At 37.7% G+C, this 27,440-nt stretch overlaps 1 protein-coding gene across 1 annotated transcript in view; it reads left to right on the forward strand.

Moving 5' to 3' along the window:
- LOC107590972 (thyrotropin-releasing hormone-degrading ectoenzyme-like) overlaps window positions 1–27,440 on the forward strand; it is a 122,661-nt gene that overhangs the window by 11,238 nt on the left and 83,983 nt on the right. Inside the window, exon 3 of the mRNA XM_016279942.1 lies at window positions 2,544–2,670. Within this exon, the coding sequence (XP_016135428.1) occupies window positions 2,544–2,670 (127 nt within the window). The remainder of the gene's footprint in view (window positions 1–2,543; window positions 2,671–27,440) is intronic.

The following is a 27,440-nucleotide window of genomic DNA, read 5'->3' on the forward strand; positions in this document are numbered from 1 at the left end:
ACACACACACACACACACACACACACACACTGAACAGAGTTTCCCTTTTTGACCAGGTGTAAATTTTACTTAGTGTCTTATATTATTTAAAGTGCTAAAATAAGATAATTAAATTAATTAATTAATTAATTTAAAAGAGCATATTTCATTCATAACACTGCAGCAGCCATTATTAAATCTACTGGTTTAGTGTCAGTCAGTTTTATTTATCTTTTCATTAAAATGTTCTTGAATGTAATATCTAATCAAAATTCAACACCACTATACTAAATTTGCTCTTTACATATTCATGAAATTACTCAGCCTGATCAAAAAGTATGTTCAGTGCATTTAATGGACAAAATTGTGATTTTAGCTGTAGGAAACAAATGGCTTGAAATGTCTATGTAGGTTTTAAATTGAAAATACCAGCATTAATGTCCATCCTGATACAGACTGATTTATGCTGGTTTGGTTCTGGTCAAGTTGTTTAACCAGTCGAACTGGTCTACACAACACAAGCTGGTGACTAGCTAGACTAACTAGGAATCAAATTATGTAAAACTAGAAGAACAATTTCACATAATGTATAATTGTTATAGCACAGTTTGCTCTGGACATTTAGAGAAATGTAAAGCGCCTGAAGTATCCCTCACATTCAGACGTATGTAGAATAATAATTCAACAGGTTGTTAATATCAAGTCAAGTGCAGAATGTGTTGACTAAAGCTTCATCTTTTCATCAGAAAGAGCTTGTTAGCGGATCAATGTCGAGCAGCGGCTCATGGAGAGACTCTCTATTAAAGTTCAATTAACCCCATTTAAGTCTCTGTCAAGCTGCCTTCAACAAAACCAAACAAACAAACAAATGAAGCAGTCAATACTGGAGTCGGATTGAACAATCTTCACACCGGCTGATTAATGAAGCGTCTCTTGATTGTCAACTCGAGTGCTTTGTCTAATTACAGGTTGTTTTAAAATCACATTGATTTGATTGAGCTCTGAATTATTTTCACAGCCCTAAGTGCCGCCCATTCATCTTTATATCAGACATAGAGCTGATCGATAAGGCAGCAACATGTGAGGTAAACAACACATAATTCAATGTGCATTGCTGCCAGGCTCTGAAACAAAGCCTTTCCTGCTGCTTGTTTTGCACTGTAACTCTGTTAGTGTAGGAGGACATTCATTCTGACTAGATGGATGCCCGTTCAGAAAGCCGTGCCGTGCATCAGCCTTCGGCTAAAAGAGTCCAAGATCATTTTTACTCTGGGAATACATTTCCCACAGAGCCACACCTCACACACTTTCTCTTTCACACTTGTTCTCTCTCCTATCTCCCTTTCTCCTTCTCACACACAGAATAAAGAATCTTGCAATACTGCAAATGCTTTGTCTTTGCTTTTTCATCGAAATCTAATTTATTTCAAAGGACACATGTCCTGATTTACAATTGATGGAAATAATCCAATTTTAAACAAATATATGGAGGAGGTTTTCAGCAGCTACAGTCCAATAACATTATGGTTTATGAAAGTGCAGTCAGTTAATTTAAAGCGACATAACTCCAGTAGAAATGGCTGCCTGTTCTTTCAGTGGCCTTGCTTCTGGAAGTATATGTCTTTTCACCAATCTATAAGGATTTTGAATGAGTTGTTCAATAAAATATTAAGCCATGTATCAAACCAACCAGCTCTGAGGTGAATCAAAAAATTACAAACTTTGATTTAAACAAAACAGGTATTAAAACTGTCTACGTCTTTTATGAGTGAGTGGACTCTTAATCCCATGAAGCATTGCAAATCACTCAATCAAATCAAAACAATGGTACAAAATGTTCATTATAAATATAAAAACAATTTGTCACACTTTATTTTAAGGTCCAGTTTTCACTCTATTAACTAACTATTAACTATGACGTTTGTCTCAATAAATTCCTAATTTGCTGCTTATTAATAGTAAGGTAGTTGTTAAGTTTAGGTATGGGGTAGAATTAAGGGATCTAAAATATGGTCATGCAGAATATGGCATTAATATGTGCTTAATAGTACTAATAATCTATAACAGCCAATATGCTAGTAATTTTCCATGCAAAAGTGACTTCTCTGATTGTTGGATATCTCTTCAGGGTATTGTGGTGTAACGTTTATTATTATTTATTAGCTCTAAAAAGGGGAATGTTAGTGTAGTTTTTCATTGGAAATTCTGTAATTAGAGCCACTAAATACTGCAGCTCATCTTCCTGTAGTCTGTGAAGATAATGAAATGATTTTTACTTGTGGAGTAGGTAATAGTAATACTTCTTAATGCCTCTCACAGTGGATGAGGGGTGGAGAAAAGTACACTTGAAAGACAAATGCAAAATTCACAAGCCAGATGAAGGCATTTGGCAGATATATTCACCATGGTTTACTCTTGGAACTTAATCTTTCAAGTCCATAACCGTTGCCCTTGAGGGAATTCAGGTTAAGAATAAACCCAGAGTCGTATAGTTCCAAGAGTTCATTCAGCACCTGAAACAGTTTGACTTTTATTCTCTCTCTTCTTATGTTGCGTTGTTGTAGATTCGGCTGTACGCCAGACCTGACACCATCCAGAGCGGATCGGGGGACTACGCTCTGCACATCACCAAGAGACTCCTGCAGTTTTACCAGGATTACTTCAAAGTCAAATATTCCCTCCCTAAATTAGGTAAGATGGGCGGTGAAATGTCTCTGCTTTGTCTGGCTTCAGTGATGCTTTTGACATGGGCAATGACTGTTCTTCTCATGGGATTTTTCATTGTTCCATTTGTACTGCCAGCTGGTTCTGTGTGACTTCTTGTTTCGTGATCGTGTAGAGGTGAAGGAGTGTCAGTAGCAACTCAGTTCTTGTGTTTATTGATCCTAAAAGCATTTTAAGCCGTTTGTGTTTGTGCTTTGTCTAGAGAATTAGAGCACACACCACATGTGTGGTGTTAAAGTGTGCATTTGTTGCTGTATTGATGTCTGTGCTACTGTATGTAGTTTTACGTATGAGTGTGCTTGTGCTGGACTGGCTCACATCAGACTCTCTCTGTGCCAGTGTTTCGCTCCATTGGGTTCCTGTCAGTTCTCAGCATTCATTTGAATATAGTCATCAATCTCTCTGGGCTTCTGTCTGTCTGTCAGTCTCCTGCTCCGCCTGCTCACTTCCTCTATAAATGTGTGTTTGTGCATTTGCATGTAAGTGTGTATTTGAGTGTGCATGTAATATTTCATTACTCTCTTAAACGCTCTCTAGGAAGCATTTGCTCTGTTTGCTAATTGGGTTAAGACCGACCACCGCACACAACATTTAAATGATTTACTTTCTGAATTACTTTCATTCTCATTTTTACCTCCTGGTAAATCTAGCTTAAGCCGTTAACGTCTCTAGGTTACGTATGTTACCATGGTTCCCCGAGGGAACGAGACGCTGCGTCAAGTCGCTTTGGGAACGCCCTTGCGTGACCGCGTTTTTGGAACATGGCAGTCAGTCTGCTAGTTTGCAGCCGCTAATGACCGTCTAGCATGTTCCAAAACACAGCAGTCAGCTTAAGCTGGATTTTCCAGCAGGGTTTTTTATTTGGACTTTAAAGCAAACTAAATCTGTAAATAAATCTTAAATATTTAGTGGTAGTGAGGAAACTGTAGCACTCTTGGTAATGCTAGTATATGTTCCCTTGTGAAAAAGAAGTGTGCTTATGCATGTGCACTTGTAGTGTGCTTCAAATCTTAAAAGTATTTGTAAAAAACCCTGTACTTGAAGATAATATATATTATGTAAGTATGTATTTAAAAAAGTACACTTTGTAATAATGTCAAATTAAAAGTGTTACTTTAAAGTACATTTTTTTTCACGGTTTAAAGATGTATACTTATTTAGATACATACTACATATTAAAGCACATGAAAGTACTTACATTATTATTAAGTAAATATAAAAGTTATTATAATTTTAGTTGCAGTGTGTAGGGTTTTTCAGCTGAACAGGGAAATATTTATGACTAATTATAACTGGTTATGATTAATAATAAATATTTAGATTATATCTTCGAATTAACTGTAGCAGAATCAATATTACAATTATTTGATCTGTCCGTCCACCGAGCAGACAATATAATCATTTATCAATTCAAGGAACGATTATTTTCCTGGCCAAGGAAGAATAAACTGTCCTTCTATATGCAGTGCTAGCAGTAATTTAGCAAATGTAGCAAGGGTTCAAACATTCATTGACTTCGAATTGTGAGCAGCAAACAGAGACCATCAGTTGTGAATATAAGGGATTTAATAAATGAAACTATATCTAACATACAACTAAGCAAAACACATATATATACAGAATGAAACAAAGTAAGGAAAAGAGAGAGGAAAGAAAAAGAATGGCAGTATTTCACATCACTTAACCACAACCTTTGAAAATCATCAAAGAATCAAAAATCACCTTAAAAAGGGGCTGAAACTTAAACACGCATTTAAATAGTTGTAAACGGTTACTTGCATTGGTTTCGATTGCTGAACAAGAGTCCTGATGAGGTAGACAACGGAGGTCTTTGATGAGTTCGTTAGGAGTGAGCTGGAAGTTTTACTTCTGGTTCTTCTGAAGAAGGAAAAGTCCACAGCGACTAAAGTTACTTGAAGATAAAAACTGCCAGAAAATAAAAACTCAAGAGGAAGATCTTGAGAGTCTTGGAAATATATTGTCTCAAACGAAGAGGGTTTCTGAGCAAAGATTATTTTTATATATTTATATATTTCGGGCTAATCACTTTTGAGGGTTCCTATTCTGGGTGGACTGGCCAATACCAGGCGTGAATTTTTGAGCGGGAGAAGTTTCCTTTGTTTCCCTTTATGACCCATTTGCATGTTTTATGGGCGGTCTGGAATTTCTGCAGTTTTAACCCAAAATATAGTACAAATCGTATAATGCGTTTCACAATCACATACTGTACATCATTGTTTGAGGAATAAAGAGCAGATAATATTGATACCAAGAAACAAACATTTGGAATAGATTAAACCAAAGATACATACATACACCTGAATATCAGTGTTTAGGGCTTTAACTAATACAAATAACGAGTGGTAACTCAGCTAATCTAATAGGGAAAAACCAAAAATACATCCATACACCTGAATACCAGTGTTTAGGGCTTTAACTAATACAAATAATTAGTGGTAACTCAGTTAATCTAATAGGGAAACGTACAAACAACACATGCAATATACCAGATATATTTGTAGAGTATAATAGAGTAAAAGGTCTTTACGTGTGTGTGTTTGTGTGTGTGTGTGTGTTAGTTTGCTTGGTCAGCCAGGCCCATTGTGCCCGGCCCCGGGGGTCATTTACGTCTCTTTGGAATGTGTTTGAAACTCCAAATGAAGGCGAGAGTGGTGAAACTGTTTAGCATCTCCCTGATAGTGGGGGGGGGCCCATTTAACATTTAGCACCCATATAAGTGTAACGTCTGTGACCAGGACTGTAATTTATATGCAAATGTCAAAAGCTAAAAGGGTCTCTTAACCCAAAGATCATGCATGATTCTACGCAGACGCTACAAGTGTATTTGATATGACTTTTACAGTTAATATATTTTAAATGTGCTAAATTGAAACTTCATCATTACAAATGTACAACTGAACAATGTAAATACGTGACATACAAATTTCGGTAACACTTTATTTTAATGTGTCCTTGTTACACCAGTTACATGTACTTACTATTATAATAACAATTAATTATGCATAATTACATGCCAGACCCTAATCCTAACCCAAACCATACAGTAAGTACATGTAGTTAATTAATATTACTCATTACTTAAATGTATAATTACACTGGAACAAGGACACCTTCAAATAAGTGTAACCCAAATTCCAATAGAATTGACATTAACGTATATGTCAGTTAACCATGAATGCTTGTCCGTACATTCGGCAGTGCACTTTAACCGTATTTCAAAGACATTAAAAAAATCATGAAATTAAATTTAAAGATTCACTTATGTCCCACTTATAATTTAAATTACATTTATAATTTAAATTATAATACATTTTCATTTAATTGTAAAGATCATGCATTTGAGTGTATACAAATATTATATTTAGTTTGCAATATGTTATTTGAAACTATGCTAAAGTGTACTTCGTTTTCACAAGGGTTATCTTATGACATACTGGCTCAATAGTCTCTGGCCTTATGCTTCATACTGCTGGTATTCTGTGCAGGATATGTGATAACTTGTTTACATATGGTTTTATATCATGTGACGAACAGTCCACATCCATTTATATCACTAAAGTGAAATAGGAAGCCAGATGCTCACATCCACACAGAAACTTCAGAAGTGTAAATGAAAACTTCAGAAGCACGGATTAAAACTTCAGAAGCACGAATTAAAACTTCAGAAGTGTTGATGTAAACTTTGGAAGCATATTTGTAAGTATAGATCAGGGAAAGAAAGAGGAGAAATCATTTAGCAAAACATGCAGTGTATTAACCTGTTAGCCTGCACCCCCCATTTTGGGACTCACAGCTGAAAATGACCTACCTAACTTAACTGCACTCGCAAGTTAATCTCGAGTTATTTTATGTGGTAGTTATATATATTCTAAATAAACTACAAAAAAATATATATACATTTATTTTTTCCTCACATTCTTTCTTGTAGCAATTCCCTCTCAGTCACACACCTGACTGAAAGGCTCATTATGCAGCTCATTGTGCAGGCCTTTGTCTTCTCAGGTGTGAATCACAGCATTATGCATGAACATTCATGCCTCCTCGCATATACCTTTTCTACACAAAAAGTGTCTTAGAAGATTTAAATCAATATATTGTTTTCTGTGAGCAAGTAAACGATGATTTTCACATAATTTTGAAGAAAAAAACTCTAGTAAGTAGAAACTGTAACGTTTATTATTATTTATTAGCTCTAAAAAGGGGAATATTTATGACGAATTATAACTGGTTATGATTCATAATAAATATTTAGATTATATCTTCGAATTAACTGTAGCAGAATCAATATTACAATTATTTGATCTGTCCGTCCACCGAGCAGACAATATAATCTTTATAGACACTGAAGTGCCTTGAAAAAATTGCACCACACTGAATTTTTAAAAAATTATTTAATACATGAAATCAGTCCTGGAGCAATACAGAAAAGTAATGGGTTGAAAGTCACATGTCTCATGAGTTTATATTTCAAATGTGAAGAAGTTTCTTGAAAAGTCACGTTAATTTTTTATTGGCACAAAAGTAATTCCATACTCGTGCCACTAATGAGCCTTTTCATTACTGCTGCTCTACTGATTGACGTCCCGCTGGATCTTTTCACAGAATCGTTTCAAACATGCCAAACCCTTTAATGAGGCTGGAGATTTTTTGGTAACTTGAAGGGGTGTGCATAAGACTGACATGATACCTTCATAATCATGACATGACACATGTCATGAATATGAAGGTTTTTTATGCATGTTTATGACAACTGTAATTAAGTGTAATTCGCTCAGTTATGTCATTTTTAATGCAAATATGACATTATTTGACCTAACCATAACCTAACCCAACCCCTACCCTTACCCCTCACCATAGCCCACAACAAAGACATCTCAAACAATGTCATCTTTGCATTAAAAATTACATAACTGAGCGAATGACACTTAATGACAGTTGTCATAAACATGCATAAAAAACCTTCATATTCATGACATGTGTCATGTCATGATTATGTAGGTGTCATGTCATGGTTATGAAGGTGTCATGTCAGTCTTATGCACACCCCTTCAAGTAAAGTGTAACCGATTTTTTCACCTGCTAAAAAGATGATCACGTCTGGCTGTTAAAATGTCATGTCAAGGATGCTGCTTGTGCAAAGAAACTGTCTGGATTCAAACTGATTCAGTGATCTTAAGATACTTTTGGCACGTTTGTTGTAATGTTGCATGTCACTGCTACACTGAGGGGTGAGGTGGTTCAGTGTGAAGTGTGGCTTCATATGAGAAATGATGTGGATGTAATGAATGCATCTGTTTGGTAAAGGCATCGTCTGTGTGTTGAGTGTTGGAGCAGTTGCAGCCCCTCTGGTCTCAAAACAGGGACATTCTGTTATTCTGCTCATGCAAAAGAGTAAAATACAGAGAAATGAAATCAGAGTATACGGGTTAAGGGCAGATCGCATCTTAAGTCCTTGAAACACCTCACACAGATGTTTTAAAAGCTTGTTACAGCAGTTGAAAGCATTTCATCACACTCTGGTTCTTACGGTTTTTTTCGACCTGAGAGATTTCAAGTAATTTGCTTTGCTACTTCTTATACTTATACTTAAAGTTATTTGTATCCATGGCTCTTGGCATGTGATTCGTCGCTAATGGCATAACGGTTTCTCTCAGATTGAGAAACGACGGCACAAAACACAACACGACTCCTTCATCAAAGCGAGCCATTGTTCACCCGTGGAATCTGAAGCAGAGTCCAATTAGAGCAACTTAAATCATCTACTGTGACTGACAAATGAGAGAAAGAACCACCAAACACGTTCTCTCTTTCTCTGTCCCTCTCTTTCATTCACTCTCTCTCGCTCTCTCTCAGAGGATGAAAAAGGAATGACAAGAAAGAGATTCAAGAAATGATGTAAACCAGAGGAGAAAATGGACTTTGTTGGCGGGTAGCAGTTAATACATTTGTATGATGATCAGTAATCGGTTTCATGCTTTTGACGCAAAAGCTTCCAGAAAAGTCACATGCAGAATGATAATAAGATGAATGAAAGTCCATGAAGAATCAGAGCGGAGTGTGTTTGCATCCATGACACCCTTCATCCATTTAGCTTTCATTACATCAACAAGTGTCCTCAGCTGCAAGAATCAAACTGTCTGATGCTTTTGGGAGTTGTTGTGAGGACACTCTTTAGCTCCTGCTGAATGGATAAATAAATAAATCAGCCATCTGTGAGCTCTTGCAGCCGCTTTCATTAGACATTTCAACCTCAAAAATCTGTATGCTGTAAAACACACTTGACGGCTAATTCTCAGACTAAGTTGAATCCTGCCGAAAACAAGAACCTTTTTCACAGTCTGGTGCTCAAACACTGAGTCAATTTGTATATAAAATGAGATGCTGCTCAGAGCAAGACGATAAAATAGACTCTTCAGACGGTAGTTGAAAATAAAGCTCTTTGAGTGAGCAATCAGCTATAGGGAACTGAAGAAATTCATGGAAAATACTAGCTTATATTGATTATTGGATACTGAACGGTATACATTTCTTAAATATTTAACTTATATTTTAAACATATGTGCAACGATAAATGCTTGGTGTCCAGTTAAAGAGAAAAAAGTTTAAACGTAAAAATATATGTTTTGTATAAAAAAAATATTATTTATATTTTTGGTGTTAAATATCACTTACTCAATAAAAACTGATAAAATGCTTCACTTTTAAAAAGCATTTATTGTTATTTCAATTTTGACTTGCCAGCTGGTTGTTTTGCACTGCTGTAAATATCATCTGCTTCTGTGAAGACTGTAATGGAGCACATCATCTGTTCGTCAAGAGACAGTGAGCATTTAGCATGTCCTTTAAGAGGGATGTGATCTTCCTTAGATACTGATCTACAGTAAGTGCTTCTCAGAGAGAGATCAATGATCTATCAAAAAGAGGCCGAGTCGCTCCGGACTCTTCAAAGTCTTGACAGCAGCATGTGAGGGACAGATACTAACAAAAGCAAAAGGAAATCGAATGTGTGACAAATGTGGATGGGGTAAATCTGCCTTTGCTGTTAAAAGATTAGCAGTGTGTGTGTGTGTTTGTGCATGTGTGTGTGTTTGTGTGATGAGCCGGACACTGGGAAGAGATCCAGTCCTACTAATCAGACCAATCAAATCCCAGTGCCGTTCATTGATCTGGCTGTCATTCCTTTGAACTTCCTGCATGTTGATCAAGCAACAAATTCCTCTTTGCTGAAGTGCATGTACCTAGAGATCAGATCACACACATGTGACCTTCAGATTTATTTAACCCACTGCATGATGGGAATGATGACATTTATCACAGTAACCTTTGGGGCACCTCTACTTTACAAGATTACAGTGAGAACAGAGCATTCTGGGTAATTTCCTCAGTCTTGGGAGATCAGTGACAGTGCCAGAGCCTGAGATCAAACTATGTGTATTAATCTGAGAGATATTAAAGACTGACAGCAGGACGTCTGAGGACATCTGATGCTCACGTACAGCAGACACACTTTAAGGTGCCGCATATACAATATTGTCTGAGGTGAGTGATTGATTTTGAAGTGGATGGGACAGTTTTTTTTCCTGTTTTGAATTAGTCTATTTCTACACTCGTTTTTGCAGTTCACGTCCTTTGCAAGGTCACTTTTCACTGCGCCATTCCAGCTCTATTCCACACGTCATTATTATTTATGATCAATACAACTCTGGCACTGTCATTTCATTTTTAGTATTTCCTACTCGCTGCTTCAGTGTCCTTACTCCCCGAAACATGACTCACGAAGCCTACCCATCATCCCTCACTACTTCATCAAAAATTGAAGCATAAGCTTCACTTTAAAATACCTTATTTTTGTGTCTCGATCACTATCTCTGCCCGTCTCTCTTTGTGAATATTCTGGGTCAGGACCTTAATACAACAAATCCCAGGGATAATGGTAATCTCTTCTAGAAGTCATTAAAGCTAATCATCAAGGTCGGACGAGGGGCGTTTTGAAAGCGACTCACCATCAGTGTCAAAGTGACGTTGTAAAACTGAAGGGTATTTCACTAGAGATGAAAAATGAGGCACATTATAAAAGAATCACAAAGCTGCTGTATGTCTGATGAATGTTAACAGACGCCCTCCATCTCTGTTCTTTTACTGAGGAACGACTTACAGAGTGTTTTGCCAAGTGCTTCTCAAACCTGACCTTTGACTTTTGAAGTTCTTCTAAGGGTGTCTATGTTCAAAAATGAACAATATCATACTGCTTACTACATACTGTGCAGTATAGAATGCTACTTCTTGTAGCATGTGAAGCAGTACACATGCAACAATAAATGTTTGGTCACCAGAATAGCCCACAGATGTAGAAAATCTATGACAAATCTGTGTGTAATATATGTACTGCACACTGCAACAGTAGTATGAGTAGTATGGTAGTGTGCTGTTCTGAACATAGTCTGAATTGACTTTTCAAGAGAAGGAGTCTTCATTTCAAAAGCATCCGTTATTGTACAATGTGCCAGTATGATTGATGAGTTCATTTTGGTTATAGATCACTCCATTTTGGAGCACAAAACCAAAATCCTCATCACAAGCATAAGAAATCTTAATTTCTTGATTCGTCAGGTATAAATGGAGAAAGCCAACCATTATTAACTTCCTTTTCCTCACATGTTAGTGAAAAACATCCCAGCGCTGACTAGACCTTTATATTGCTTTCCATTACCAGAGAGCTCATTCACAATGAATTAATATGAGTGTGTGTGTGTGTATGTGTGTGACGGGGGTTCTGCTTTATGCTGCTGTTTATTATAGAAAGCTATTAGATCACACAGGGTCACATGATCAAAGGAGACACTTGACACTGCTGCTCCTCAGGTGTCATGAATCACATGAGCTGTCACATTCATTTTGGAAGAAAACATACAGGTGTCTGCAACTGCTCTATTAATATTACATGAGTTTTGCTTTGCATTTCAATATGAGTTAGAAGCCTTCATCATCTAGAACAATGAGAGCAGTTGTTATTGAAAAACGCAAGTGTGAGAGTGTGTCATTAAATCTGTTCTAAAGTTTGGTGAGAAATCTGCTCACATTTTCAGACATGATAGACACATTCCTGAAGCCTGAGGAATGTTGACTATAAATGATTTTATGATTTAATAATAATAATACATTTATTTATAGGTATTTGTGTTGTCGTTTTATTTTTAGATTTTATCAACATTAATATCAAATTATTCTCTTACATGACATTTTTTGACATAATTATATGTATCCTTCTCAAAAAAAAAAAAAAAAAATCCTAAAATACATTGGGACATGCTCAGTGAAAGTGTTATTTTAGTATAATTTAGTAAAATGTTGACTGTGAATTTACTTACTACTCAAATTAAAATTGACTATTTTTTGTCAATACGTATGCATTTTTAATGCTTGCTAGTGCATCATGTCTTTAGCAGCATGCTAATGTCAAACTCTGCTGGAATGAATGGACTCTCGTGTCTCTCGTGTGATTCTCATGAGTACAGTGCAGTATGAAGAGTGAATCAACATTTCCACAATGTTGCAATATGTTCTCATTTTTCTCACTTGTCATTTCTTGCATTGAGTTCTTCGGTCTTCATTTTCTGCTTTCAGAGCTGCAGTACAGAGCAGCAGTGTGCCTGTATTCAAGGAAACACAATGACCTTTAGTGTGTTTAATCACAGCTGTGTGTGTGTTTTCGGCCTGCTTGAGGAATGATGAAAGCTGGAGCCGGGTTTCACTCTTTCTGCTGAGTCGAGGTCTTGCTTTGTTTTAAAGCTGAAGGCGATGTCACAGACCTTGTCTCAGCCTCTTTCTGAAATCTACAGCCCTCTGGTCTCTATCGATTCTGCCCATCATTTCAGCTCGGCTCTTGCTGAGACTCAAACCTGAAGCTGAAGCAAAGATGGAGATTCAGAACAGCTAGGAGGAACTCTGCTGTTTCCTTTAAAAGGATTAAAAAGGAAGTTTGCTGATGGTTGAGGGATCCAGACATCAGATCATACTGAAAAAAATCCAGCAGGGGAACACGGCTGTGATGTTTCTGGCAGCTTGTGATGTCAGTTGAGTTTGGTGTCCCGTGTAATCTTTTCCCCAAGTGTGAGCGTCTTTCCCATAATCCTCAGCTACGACTAGGACTGTTATATTCTGGCTGACAGAGTCATTTGTCTGAGAAAGTAACACTGTCACTGGTTTAGTCAGAGTTGCGCTGGAGCCTCATTCATCACCTGTGAGGTGGCTGGCGGCTCGTGCTGATTGGACGTTTAGGATCAACTGTAAAGAGAAAGAGAGAAAAAAGAAATATATAAAATACAGAGAGCTGTGCCCTTTATAAATCCTTCATTTATCCATCAGATTTGCATCTACCCATCATAGTGGGAGGCTGTAGTTTAATGGGCATCTGTCAGTTTATGCTGATTTATGAAGCTCTATGGAAATGATGGAAGATGATAGTATTTAAGTATTTATGGCCTATTTAAATGGTTTTAAGGATAAAGCCCCTCAGACGGACAGTGATGCTGCTGAAGAGGGATTTGTGAGAAGAGCAAAGTGAAAAACTCAAGAATCCTTCAGCTCACAACTAGCAGAAGTGTCTGATTTTATAATGCGGATTAGATCTGGACAAACCGGCTCCCAGAGGACTGTTCAATAAAGTGTGATGTAATCCTATAATTGGATTGATTATGACAGAGAGGAGACGGACCGTCCGGCCGCCAGACGAAATGTCAAGCTGGCCGTCACACTGTAGGAGCACGCAAGCACAAAACACACAAATAAAGGCTACTGTTCTCACAAAGGCACCAAACTAGATGTAGATGAATCTAATAATTCAATCTGTTGAATCTGACCAGCATTCTTCTTTAGAGCAATTAAATAAAAGAAATGCAAAAGTGAATTTACACATTTTTCAGTTTGATGAGTCAGTGATAAACAAGAGTGTCTACAATGCAGAAAAGGACAATTTTTAAAAATCTAGTTTAAACCCATCTGGTTAATGTGGTGAATTCTTGTCACCAACCATATTTCAAGTAATGCACAATTAAGATGTTTGACTGAATGTGTCCACCCTTTTTTGGGTAATTTTGTAATGACTCACTCCATTGATGTCTTCACACAAAATGATATATGTCATCTTTTGCTGATATCAGCTGAAACTGATTGGCAGATTGAATATGTATTGAAGGTCACAGGCTCTGCTTCTAAGCTCCAGAGTTTCAGACGTGTTGATGTGAGTTTGATGCGGCTGTAATGTAAGGTGCTGTAGAGATGAACCAGATCATCAGAAGCTTTTAATTAGTCTGGGTTTGAGGGTAATTATCGCACTCATCTCAATCTCTGTTCATTGTCTGAAGTTTCTCCTTGAGATCTGAGGTGGGTTGGAGTCTGGAGTGATGTTACTGATTTCAATCACATCTGATTTACTGCAAACATGCCATGACATGAGAGTTTGAGCAATAACATAATCAGCTCTACTGTCTCGTCTGGACTGGTTTTATTTGCCCACTGATTAAAACTTCATGAAAGCTTACATTCTTCAAACAAGCAATATTTAGGTGGACATGTTCAATTGAGAGAGCATTTAGTGAGGGATTTTTGTGCAAAGCACTTTTTCTGTTTAACAAGATTCCTCCCCGCAGAGTTTGTTCCTCTGGCTTTTTTCCTCAGGGCGTGTTTGGTCGATTCTTTTATAAACTGATTAAAAAATAGCAGTTTCTCTTACATCAGTCTCTTTCTGCACAGTATATGTAAGTCACCTTCAGTTTTATTGATCTTACACTGTCTGCTTTAGTAGGGTTTTCATCTTCCTTACTTAAATATCCTGTATTTTAGACTGAACTCCCAGAACTTTGATTCTAGTTTAGTGTGACAGATATATTATTAGTATATTATTTGCATTGTGACAGCATTTTTCATTCTGACAACAAGTGGAGTTCAGTGCAAAAATAAATGACTACAGTAATGTACTTTATGACCCTTAAGTATCAAACAAATTCATCCACAGAGTTCACTGTGTGAAATGTGGGTTAATGAAATACACAGAAAAACGAACAAACAAAAATAGATGTGGCCTGAAGTTGTGTCCTTGCCATCACCCCTGTGCATGTGTGGGTGTTTTGCAGGAACATTTGCCTGGACACAAAGCGCTGCATGCATGTGTAATTAAGAGTGTTTATTTTGTGTGTACATGTGTATGCATGTGTTTGAGCAGTGCATGTGTGTGTGTGTGTGCATATGAGCAGAATCAATGGGGTAAATCCCACATCAGCATCAGTCAGTCCGGCCTCATCTGTTGCTGTGTGGTAATGTAACAGCGTCCAGGGAGCTGCGGACTGCCATCGGAAGAAAGAGAGAGAGACAATAAGTGCAGGATCATGAATGATGGAGGGGTAAAAAGCAGGAATGTTTGGAGCTGAATCAGGAACGGATGGGTGGATGGGGTGAAAGAGCTCTGGTCCAGTGAGCGAGGAAGACTGTCTTTATGGCTTTAATGTCTCGACCCCAAGAGGGCAAATGGCCGGCTGGGCTGGAAGGCCTTGACCAATCACAGCGCTCTGTCAGCCAGTGGCTGCGACCTGAGGCTACAGTGGCTAAATCTATAACACTGCTAAAAAAAGCACATCACACACACTGAACCCTGACAAAACAATGAGAGACCACAGGGACACTCCTCCTGCTGACCACACCGTCATTCCTCCCATTTCTTACTCAAAAGAGACAGGGACTGATAAGACAAGGTTCAGCATACTCTACTGTTAAAAGCATAAAACTGTGATCCACTAAAATTAAGGTTTGATTTGAATGAAATGCTTTGAAGTGCTAATGAGACACTTAAGAGAAAGATTTGAAGGGGAATTCATGTCTAATCGGCTGTGTGGGTGGACTGATTTTTTCTTTTCTTTTTTCCACAAAACATTTTAACATTACTTTGCAAGAATATTTAATGTAAAAAAACACTTTAGTAATAAATTTGAATTGATTTTGAAAATGTTTAAAGTTGGACTGATTTTTTCTTTTCTTTTTTCCACAAAACATTTTAACATTACTTTGCAAGAATATTTAATGTAAAAAAAACACTTTAGTAATAAATTTGAATTGATTTTGAAAATGTTTAATAACTTATTATTAATCAAACAATCCATTATATTAATTTATTAATTTTCAAAATTTTATTTAGTATTATGACAGTTAAAAAATATTTACATGTTGCATTTATTAAATTATATATAACACTCAACATTTTTCTCTAGCATTATGAATAGGTTTTTATACATTACCAAGTTTCAAAAGTTTGGGGTTAGTAAGAATTTTTATTTTAATTTTTTTAAAGAAATTAATTCTTTTAGTTACGAAAAAGAAATTAATAAGAAAGAAATTAATACTTTTAAGGACACATTAAATTGATCAAAAACAACAGTAAAGACATTTATAATGTTACAAAAGATTCCTATTTCAAATAACTGCTGTTGTTTTGAACTTTCAATTGATCAATGAGTAATGGATTCTGAAAATTCTGCTTTGCTATGACAAGAATAAATTAAATTGTAAAATATATTAACATAGAAAATGGTTATTTTAAATTGTTATAATATTGAACATTTTTGATCATATAAATAAAACCTTGGTGAGCATAAGAGTTTAGGCAATATTTGGGAATCCTTGCCATCCAAAAGTAAAAAAAAAAAAAAATGCTTTTGCTGCTCTTTTCCTAATAGAAAGTTGTAAAGTCAGAGCTTCTAACGGTGAATATCACTTAAAAGATGCATCAACAGCATGTTATCTATGATTCATAAAAATCTGTCACGATGACTCCAGCTCAGCACATTAAACTCTTAACAGCCTATGAATAATTAGCCCTTTAGCTTGTGTTTTGTGATTTATACACCAAACAGCTCATTGATTTCACTCATCAAGAAACAATCACGGCCAGTCTGAGTGTAAAATTATGAATCCAAGGTTTAGTAATGTACAGAAAATGAAGTCCATTATTACATAATCCCGTCACAATATCATTGACACTACAAGCTGAGATCTGTGAGTATTTGAAACCTGTTGAGTTCAAATTATTCTGCTTAAAAACAAAAAAGGGTGTAATGACCTTAAGGGCTGAAGCGCCAACACATATTTGTTGAAAGTGCTCAGCAAATAATGAGGCTGGTTAGATTCTAGACTAATTATATTAATCATTTCATGTGTCATGTGATATTAGAACAACCGTTCTGCTGGAAGTCAAAATAAACTGGTGCACTGCCTGCTGCACCGAAATGAGTTCACGAAGAGTCGTGATTTTATAAATGCACAAAAATACCCCAGAAACTGTGATAAAAATAGATGTAACTGAACACTTCTGCAGATCAAAGCACAAACTGAACTGACAATTTAGTTACACGTGCGTGTGTGTGGAAAATACCATTTGAAGATGTTTTACTAGAACCCTGAAGGGGATTTTTCTTCTAATTTAAAATAGATTGTTTTGAGAAGCTGAACAATAGTGTGTTGAAATTTGTCTTTATTAGTCACTTTACTTTTTATGCAATAACAATTATTCAATCGAATGAATCAGAAATTGAGCATCACTTATTATTGGCTTCAGTTCTATGAACACGCAAACACTGAAGTGGTCAACAGTTGACTCTGAACTGGTTTCCCAAATTGTTGTTGACTAAAAAACATTTTTTTGTCAACCAATGAATTCACATGCATTGTTGCAGTGGGTTGTTGCTCCTTGAGGGTTTTCTGTTCTGACTGTAATAAACTATTTCATACTCGCTTAGCTTTACTGATGCCTTGGCCTAGAAATATTATTATCATCCTATCTGAGATCAAATTAAGTGTCTGCAAATTATAATTCTCTCTAATGGGGCTATATATCTGTCTCACCTCTTTTTCTCTGTCTGTCTCTCTCTGTCTCATAAATTGACTCAGAGAGCTGTGACTTTATTCTAGAGTTAATTGCAAGTTTTGTGTTAATTCTGTCTTAGTTTCTCAGAGCACCGTGATCTCTGTCCGTGTCCTCACTGACCTTTTCCCCTAAAATTAAACCTGTCAGTTAGTAGCCCTCAAATTCACACTTCCTTCTGTCAGTCAGATCACAGGATTGAATTTTATATTTTACAAAAAAGATGTATTGTTGGTGATTGTTAAGGCATCTGGAATAACACATTAAAATAACAAAATTAAAAATCAACTTAGCAACCACATATCAATGCCCACAAATCAACGTCACGGTAATGAATTTTGCACAGATAAGCTCTACTAATTTTTTCTTTGTAAAATGTAAAAATATTTTTTATATATATATATATATATATCAGTATTTCTTCAACTATATGGCCTTATATAGAACTTTATAAAGTAAACTCCCTTTAAAAACATTACACACTCTCTAGTTAACTACTACTGCTCATTTATCAATTAACAATGTCCAAACGTGTATATACATACATCACAGGAGATAATTCCCATCACAGTACCATTGCCACCAAATCCCAAAATGTGTGTTTGATGGAAATTACATTTTTAACATTTTCGGAATAAAATAGCCAACTTTGTCTTGCCAAGGCTAATTTCAGTGCTAGCATTTTATGTATTCTAAATACACACAAATAATGTTTTCACACTTTTTTGCTTAATTTGGCAAAATTAGTTTGATTGGAAAAGATGCATAATAAAAATGTTCTGCTCACAAGTGATGTTTAACGTAGTTTTTACTTGTTTCTTCACACATTACATGTCATATTTCATGTCAAGCTCTTCATGGACACTAATATCTCCCTGCTAAAGCAATACATTAACTTTAGGGTGAAATTAAGACATGATCAAATGTTTCCAAGACCGTTTAATGTAACAGAGATAGAAAATTTGTTAGTCTTAATAAAAATCAAGAACTGTGCTATAAAAATACCAGAAGTTGAAGAAACACCCCTTAACCAACTTCATTTCATTAGTGTTGCATTAGTGTTTTATTAAAGCGTGCGGCCCATGTTTCCCAGTAGCCCGATTATTACCGAAACACCCATGAGCAGATCAAACCGGCTTCTTTCTTCATCGCTGTCTCTCTGTGTTTGGCCGCATGTCTCCGCCATCTGCGAGACTCTCGTCCATATGTTTCTCTGTCTCACTTTTGCCTCTCTTCCTTCTCCTTGTCCCATTTCCACATTTGCATGTTCGCTCTTGTCCTTCTCTCTCTCAAGTGCTCCTCTTCTCTTCCCTCTTCCTTCTTTCTGAATCAGCTTTTTGTGTTTTTCATGTCCCCCCTCTTTGTCAAGTCCTCTTGTCTTTGAGAGCGATGTGACCTGGCCTCTGTTCTCTGAGGAGAGTGGCTGTTGAGTTACAGAGCAGAAAGTTTTGTGGGCTTCACTGTGGATTTCTCTGCCTGTCAGTTTCCAGACTCCGGGTCACTGAGGGTCTCCGGGGGTCGGCAGGGTCAGCGCTCCGTCTCGCTCCTGTGACTTTTGACAGCTCTGCTGAGGTTAGCGCACATAAATGCTGTAGTTCAGCATGTTTATGCTTGTGTCTTGTCCTCACTTTAAGACAAAGACACTGATTCAAAGGAAACTCTCATCCCTGCATATGTGTGTGTGTTGCCTGACCTCTTTCATGGTTGAAGAGTTGTTCGTGTTTTCCCGCTCTTCCTCAACTATAATAGACCTCTCCAGATCGCTCTTCTCTCCAATACATTAGCTGAAAACAGGCTTCTGTCTCAACCTGGCAATGGCTTTCGTCTATTTGCCACTCCTTCCCCTCCTCACTCAGCTTCTCAAGATCTTCAGCAAATATTTATCCTCTGACTCTGAGAAGGTTTCACTTCTGTCTTTATGAGTTGAGGCGCTGAGTCATCTGAGATCATTAAACTAGGTCTGTATGCTTGTGTCATATTTTCGTTATTAGTGGGTATGTTGGGATGGTGAAGAGCTGCTTTGGTTTTTGTTGCTTACAGTGACTCAAATCACCAAAATTACCAACTACCTGATGCCACCATTTGTTGTTTTCCCTGTTGAAAGATCTAGTTAAAATGGTGGAAATTGGTTTCTCGGTTTAGATGGTTGATTAGCTAGTTATTGGACCTGGTTTTGACCTGACAGGCCATCTAGTTTAAGCTGAGAACTAGTAAACCACAGCCAAAAAACAGTTCGACTAACATCAATGTTTTGTTTAGAATCTAGATATAGAATATTCACTCTCTCATCTCAAACCTAATTACGGTAAATTAGTTCTTTCAAACTGACAGTGACCCTAAAATGCAAACCTTGTCATCATTTATTCACCTTGTCATTCCAAAACCAACTTTCTTCCTTGGAACATAAAGAGGATTTTGCTAAATGTCTCAATTTATTTGTCAATACAGTGGAAGTCAATGGAAACTTTTTGGTTACCAGCATTCTTCAAAATATTATCTTTCGTGTTTATGCAGAAGAAAGTAAGTCGTAGGTTTCTTGTGACATGAGGGTGTGTATTGTATATGATGACAACATTTTCATATTTGGTGAACTAGCCCTTGAAGCAATACTTGGCAGGTGTGGCCTAATGTTTAGAGAGTCAGACTTGTAACCCAAAGGTTGTGGGTTTGAGTCTAGGTACCGGCAGGGATTGTAGGTGGGGGGGAGTGAATGACCAGTGCTCTCTTCCACCCTCAATACCACGACTGAGGTGAAACCCTTGAGCAAGGCACCAAACCTCCCTCTGCTCCCCAAGCGCCACAGCAAAAATGGCTGCCCACTACTGTGTGTGTGTGTGTGTGTGTGTGTGTGTGTGTATGCACTTGGATGGAATAAATGCAGAGCACAGATTCAGAGTATTGGACACCATATGTCTTACACATCACTTTAACTTTATGTCTTCTTGTCATAGTGAAATAAACATTAAGTGAAATACTGGTATTTATCCCTATGTTTTTGATTCAGAATTTAGTGTAAATATCTGTATTTACTTTTGATTTTATCATACAAATTGAGTTCCTCATTGTTTTTGTCCTGGGTGAATAGGATACCGCTTCTATGCACTACATAAATTCTATACTCTTACAATTTTATTAAATAAATATTGATTCCCATCGCTTCAAGTTGCTTCTTATTTGTTTGTAACAGAGCAGCGTGACTGCAGTTAAACTACTGTAGATCATGAGAAGTTTATAGCCTGACAAAGCTCAGTTCATCACACAAAAAACACTTTAATAAAGATCAACTTGTAAATTGAGCTTTCTGCTTGATTCCACAAGATTTTATGTGCTAGATTTGGAGTTTTAGACTAACACCAGGTCGATGTCAAAGTCATTCAGGGAGAATCGTGACATTGGAGTCGCTTTAGAAGTCAAACAGCTAAAACAGCTTCTTTCCCTCAAAGCGCTCATACATATTTAACAAAAGCCTGAATTTCACCAGCTTGACTTACACTGAACCCGCCAGTTTTGTCCTTTTTCCTTTCTTTGCTTCTTTCTCTTTTTTTTGCTTATTCTTCCACACTCTTGCTCCATTTTACGCTACTTTCCCTGCTCGCTCTGTCAGCAGCCTTCTGGACCCACAATCCCTCACGGCCTGAAAGTGCTCAAGCATGATGTGCTCTGTGCACCACAGGTGATGCATCCATCCATCTATCCTCTCTCTTTTTACATATATCTCTCTCCCTTTTTCATTTGTTCTTTCTGAAACCCTGTTTTTTTCACTCTTGTTTTATTTTAGTCAGATGGCATCAATCTGTTCACATTGCTGAAGTGTTTTAACTCGTCTATATGTTCACACAGAGCAAATTCTCTTTTTTAAATGTTTTAGTTTGAAAAAGTTTGCTTTTTTCATTGCTTGACACACGGTTGATGTGTTTTTAGTGCTGAGTCGAGTCGAGGACCCTTGAGGCAGATAATTATCTTCTTTTTTCTCAGATTCTGCAAAAACACAGCTTAGTTAAATGGTGATAGTCTGTCTTTGTCAAAGTGTCGGTGGATTTGTCGCAGCACAGCTCTGTAGATTGATCCCCTTCCTGTCAATGTGAAGTCAGTGAGGAGCTGTTGCAATGTGCCGCTAAAAGCAAACAGATTTCTGCCGATGACAGAATGACACATCTAAACAAGAGAAAGAAAAGGGTTTCAAACCTACAGCTTGGGACAGGCAGAGATGGCGTTTGTTCATTCTGTCACAGTCTCAGTCATTTATGTATATGTGTAGCACTTATATAAGGCAGTTTTCACACTTGTTTCGATTTCTTCAATCTCTTTTCACTTTGTATTACTTGGTTTGAACTGCAGTATGTTTGCGTCATCAATGGCAGTGTCGCAGTGAGTGCTAGCATGAGCTGTTTAGCATGTGTAGCTCAGGAGTAACTCAGGCATTAAAGATGCCAAAACTGGAAAGTGTGCACTAATTGTTTACAGTGTTCTTTTTGTTTTACTACCAAAATGTAACACACACAGAATGACAATTGCATCAGTCTCCCGTAGAGGTTCAAGAGATGTGAAGAATGTGGCAATTTCTGCAGAGAAAAGCAGTAATGAATTCAACTACATTTGCATTTCCTGAAGGAAATACCAGAGTTTGCAAAGCAACAAAAGAATAGTATTAAAGTTTCCCTATTATGCCATTTTTAAGGTTCCTGATATTGTTTTGGAGTCTCCTACAGTAGGTTTACATGCATGCAAGGTCTCAGAATGGTTTCGTTTTCACAAAATGCATTTAATATCACCTAATATTCCAAAGATTCGCAAACGATTCTTTCGAAGCAGTTCTAAGATTCAGTCTCTCTAAACCCCTCCTTTCTGTGAGCCTACTCTGCTCTGATTGGTTAGATGCTTCAGTGTTTGAGGGCAGATCAAGTTGTTCGTGGCCGGCCAACGTAAAACATAGGTCGGCATTATGCAAATGTGTTACCCCGTGATGTGTAACCTCCCGGAATTGGGATTCGAATTACTGACGACTCGTTTAGGCTGAGTCGATTCTTTCTTTTAGGAGACAGTAACTTTATTTATCGTGCACTTTTGGCTTTACAACTTTGCAGATGGTTTAAATTCACATACAGCCACATTACACACTGCATGAATGGCAGTATTCGAAATAGCATAATAGGGGCACTTTAAATGGATAGTTAACTCAAAAATGAAAATTGTCTTCATTTACTCACCCTTATGTCATTCCAAACCTGTATGACTTACTTTCTTCTGTTCAGCATAAAATAAGATATTGTGAGGAGGTCTTAGTCTAGTTTAGTTTATTGATTTATAAAACACATTTAAAACAACATATGTTGAAACCAAAGTGCTGTACAAGAAATATACAACAGAATTAAAACAAAATTAAAGACTAGACAATATACAAAACACAATAAGATGGACAAATGAAAAATGTACACTCTCAGGAAGAATTAAAATACAAAGAAAAAATAGGTCTTCAAAGAGGATTTAAACATAGAAAGAGAAGGAGCAAATCTAATATAGAGAGGAAGACTATTCTAGAGCCTATAGGAGCAGCCACTAAGAAATCCCGATCACCTTTAGCTTTAAAACAAGAACGAGGAATTGAGAGTAGAAATTGACTAGATGATCGAAAGGGTCTTGAAGCAGTATATGGGGTGAGAAGATCACAAATGTACTGAGGTGCAAGTCCATGCAAAGCAAAATAAAGAGCAACATTTTTAAATCAACACGAAACTTAAATGGTAACCAGTGAAGAGAGGTGAACAGGTGTAATGTGCTCACATTTTCTACTGCTTGTCAGTAATCTGGCTGCCACATTTTGTACCATCTGCAAGCAATCTAAAGCTGATTTAGGCAAATCCAGATAGAGCAAATTACAGTAGTTCAACCTTGATGTTTTGACAGCATGAACAACAGGTTTGAGGTCATTCTTAGAAAACATTATCTTGAGCTAATCTGCTTATCAAAACAAAAAGGGAGGGGGGGTTGACACAGTTATGCACATTATAAGAGAGGGGACCAAGTTGATTGACAATGTCATAGGTCAGAATTGATGGGCCAAAGATGATTATTTCAGTTTTGTCATTGTTTAGCTGTAAGACAATCAACCGTGTCCTCCCAGCATTTTTTGTTACGCAGACACTCAGACTAACTGGACACAGAACAGCTGTTATCTTTAACAGGAAGATAAACCTGAGTGTCGTTGGTGTAGAAATGCTAAGTTGTGTCTCTGAACGATATGACCTAGAGGAAGCCTATATATTGCAAAAAGAAAAGGCCCCAAAAGGGAACCCTGCGGAACACCATAAGAGAAAATGAAAGTGAAGTGAGGCGACCCATACTCTGAATTTGTGCTCTGCATTTAACCCATACAAGTGCGCACACACACACAGTAGTGAACACACACACGGAGCAGTGGGTAGCCATATTGCTGTAGCACTCATGGAGCAGTTTGGGGTTCTGTGCCTTGCTAAAAGGTCTCACCTCAGTTGTGGTATTGAGGGAGGAAGAGAGCACTGGTTATTCACTCCCCCCAACGACTATTCCTTCCAGACCTCAGACTCAAACCTTCAGACTACAAGTTCAACTCTCTAACCATCAGGCCACGACTGCCCAACAATTTGGGCACAAAATGAGAATCATTCCCCTACATTAACAGAAAACACATTGGTCTGGTTACCAACATTCTTCAAAATATGAAGGTGGCAGAATTTTCATTTATTGGGGGGTGAACTGTCCATGTAAAATTTTATGTATGTTTAGGTTTGAGGCTTCCATTCTGTGTAAATGACGCTCAGCATATGTATTGTTCTCATTCAGCTGCACACAAGAATCAATATGGTGACTGTACAGTGTAAAAGCCTATATATGCCAATAACTTATATCACAATTCATTAGGTAAATAGATGTTTAAAAAATAATTTGATCAAAATTCTAAGTTTGAATGCTGAACAGCACACACACACACACACACACACACACACACACACACACACACACACACACACACACACACACACACTTAAAAAAATTAAATTTGCTAAATAATCCAGATTGCTTTTGTAAGAAAGGTTTAAGCAAAGCTGGAGCAGAAATGCTTCGTGCACAGTGGGAGAGCAGCAGGTAACCACCAAATCCTGCTCACATGGTCAATTAGTTGAGATCTGCTCAAATCAAAGAGTCATCAGGGTTTCCACAGTGTTCAGAGAGAAACCATATGAATAAGATTCAATTCAGCCATCATCCAGAATTCTCTTCCGCATACAGGTACACAATTCAAGCTGTGAACACTGTGAGAGTCCCTCTGTGAAACAACCCCTAGTTTCCCATTTCCATCTCCAGCCCATCCAGCCAAAGCAAGCGAAAAATCTCCTGCTAGCTGATCTGGGAGCAGCACATGTAACTGATGAAGATGGCAGCTGATCAGTATTCACTTCACTCTCATTGTACTGCAGATTCTCTGCTGACTGTGTGTCTGCGTCCAAATGAACGCATTCATGTTTTAGACCACGGAGAAGCACATTCAGCACTGAGCCGTGAAGAACCAGGTGTGAATTACCTGCTGTGATAAGTGCATTCAGATTCAGTGACACATTAGTAGATCCTCAAAGAAATGCCACACTAAGTGAATAAACTCACAGATCAAACAGTGAACAGAAACAGAAACATCATATAAACTCACTGAGTGCGTTTGAATGCATCTTTATCCTAATGACACTCATCAGGTTGAAGAATTCAACATTAAGGTGTTTATTCACATCTGAAATACCTCTCGCCTGACCTGCGTGAACAAATTACAGCGTCTGCCAATACCATCGACCGTCTGGAGCATCTGCCGTATGAACGCTGTAAACAAAAGACTAATTGCCTTATTGAGCGCAAGGATACGAGGAAAAGAAACGAATGTGTCATAAATGGAGGATATTGATTGGTTGGTTTGTTTATCAAGCATTTGTTCTGCTTCGGGACAGTCAGAGAGTGTAGATCAGATGTTTCTCACTGTGTGTGTTTATGTGTTCAGATTCAATATTATAGAGTATTTTTGAGAAGCCTTCAGTAGCCTCTCACTGCAGAACACAAGATCCAGGGGGCGTGGTTGGATCCACATCTAGAGGGTGGCGATTGGAAGGTTTAGGGGTGGAGATGGGTGAGTTTAGGGATCGGGGGTGGAGACGGATAGGTTTAGGTATATGTTAGGTGGGAGTAGTTGGATCTGGATCCGACCACGCCCCCTGGATCTTGTGTTCTGTAGTAAGGTCCATCTCGAAGCCTTGGTGTTTTTGTATTTTGAAAGTCCTAAAAGCATTAAGAGCTCCTCAGAGAAAATGTCTATCACATTACTGCATTACTGGCGTTCACCTCTGAATTCTTCTCCAAACTTTTTTGTTCACTTGCCTTCAAACCGAATGAAACTCAAAAGTCCCTGATTGGCCGAAGCCTTTATGCACCCTGATAATGTGAGTGTGTTTGCACTTCGATTTTTATCTAACGCTGGCTGTTTCTTTTCATGTGCTTTTGAATGTCGCCCAACAAAACTGAACAAAGGCACCAAAGCCTGAAACTCGCCATTAGAAATTTGCCAAGAAACATAAATGAAAGAGCTTCACAAAAACAGCTCAAGTCCTTTTTTCTTTGTAATTTCACTTTAAATTTGACTGTAATGGCCATTTTTCTGCACTGACTGTAAAAATATGGTTTATTCATCCTATTTTTCTGTCATTCTGCATTTTAAGTTTGTAAGATTATTGTTGGCTTATTGTTTATTTTTCTTATGATATATATATATATATATATATATATATAGCATATATATACTGTAAATTCTCTATTTATATTTTGTGGTGTAAATGTGAAGTTTGCAGTATATAAGATGAACTCCATCTCTTTGCGATAAATAATTTAAACTGGAGTGTCAAATGCACCTCATACACACAAAAGCGCTCATACTTTCTCTTTTTTCAACTTTATTTGTATAGCGCTTTTAACAATACAGATTTTGTCAAAGCAACTGTATAGCATTAATTAGAAAAATAGTGTGTCAATAATGCAAAATGACAATAGTAAACATCTCAGGTTACTTATGTAACCATGGTTCCCTGAGTAGGGAACGAGACACTGCGTCCTCTATGGGTTTGCTATGGGGAACACCTCGTCGTGACCCGTGTCTGAAGCATACGTTCAAAAAACACCACCAACATATTGGCCGGCGACTGCCCATGACGTCACTACTGGTGTGACTATAGTATAAATAGGCGCCGGGAGAACACGCCATTCACTTCTTCATCTGAAGCTTGCGTCCGAAGCATGGCAGGAAACCTAGAGGACGCAGTGTCTCGTTCCCTACTCAGGGAACCATGGTTACATAAGTAACCTGAGACGTTCCCTATCAAGGGAACTTTGAACTGCGTCCTCTAGGGGTCGCCATGGGGAACGGCATACCCACGCCACCATGCTGAGGGGAGTGCACGCCGGAAACCTATGGCGAGCACTAAGTACCAACTCTATCATAGCCATGGGAGTTGCTCCTAGGACGTTAGACGGCTGTCCGTGACATAGTCCCCTACGGCCAAAGGCCTAGGCTACATAGCCCAACAACGTACCTGTTAGGGCCAGACTAGGACGTTAGACGGCTGTCCGTGACATTGTCCCCTACGGCCAAAGGCCTAGGCTACATAGCCCAACAACGTACCTGTTAGGGCCAGACTCCTGGGCCCAGGGTAGAGCTCAAGGCTTGGAATCAGGAATAGATTCCTTTAAGGGGATACGACCAAGAGCCTAGCATCATACTAAGTCTTGGCCTGTCACACAG

This window comes from Sinocyclocheilus grahami, unplaced genomic scaffold, assembly GCF_001515645.1.
Source record: "Sinocyclocheilus grahami isolate Dianchi unplaced genomic scaffold, SAMN03320097.WGS_v1.1 scaffold135.1, whole genome shotgun sequence".
Classification (NCBI taxonomy): Eukaryota; Metazoa; Chordata; class Actinopteri; order Cypriniformes; family Cyprinidae; genus Sinocyclocheilus; species Sinocyclocheilus grahami.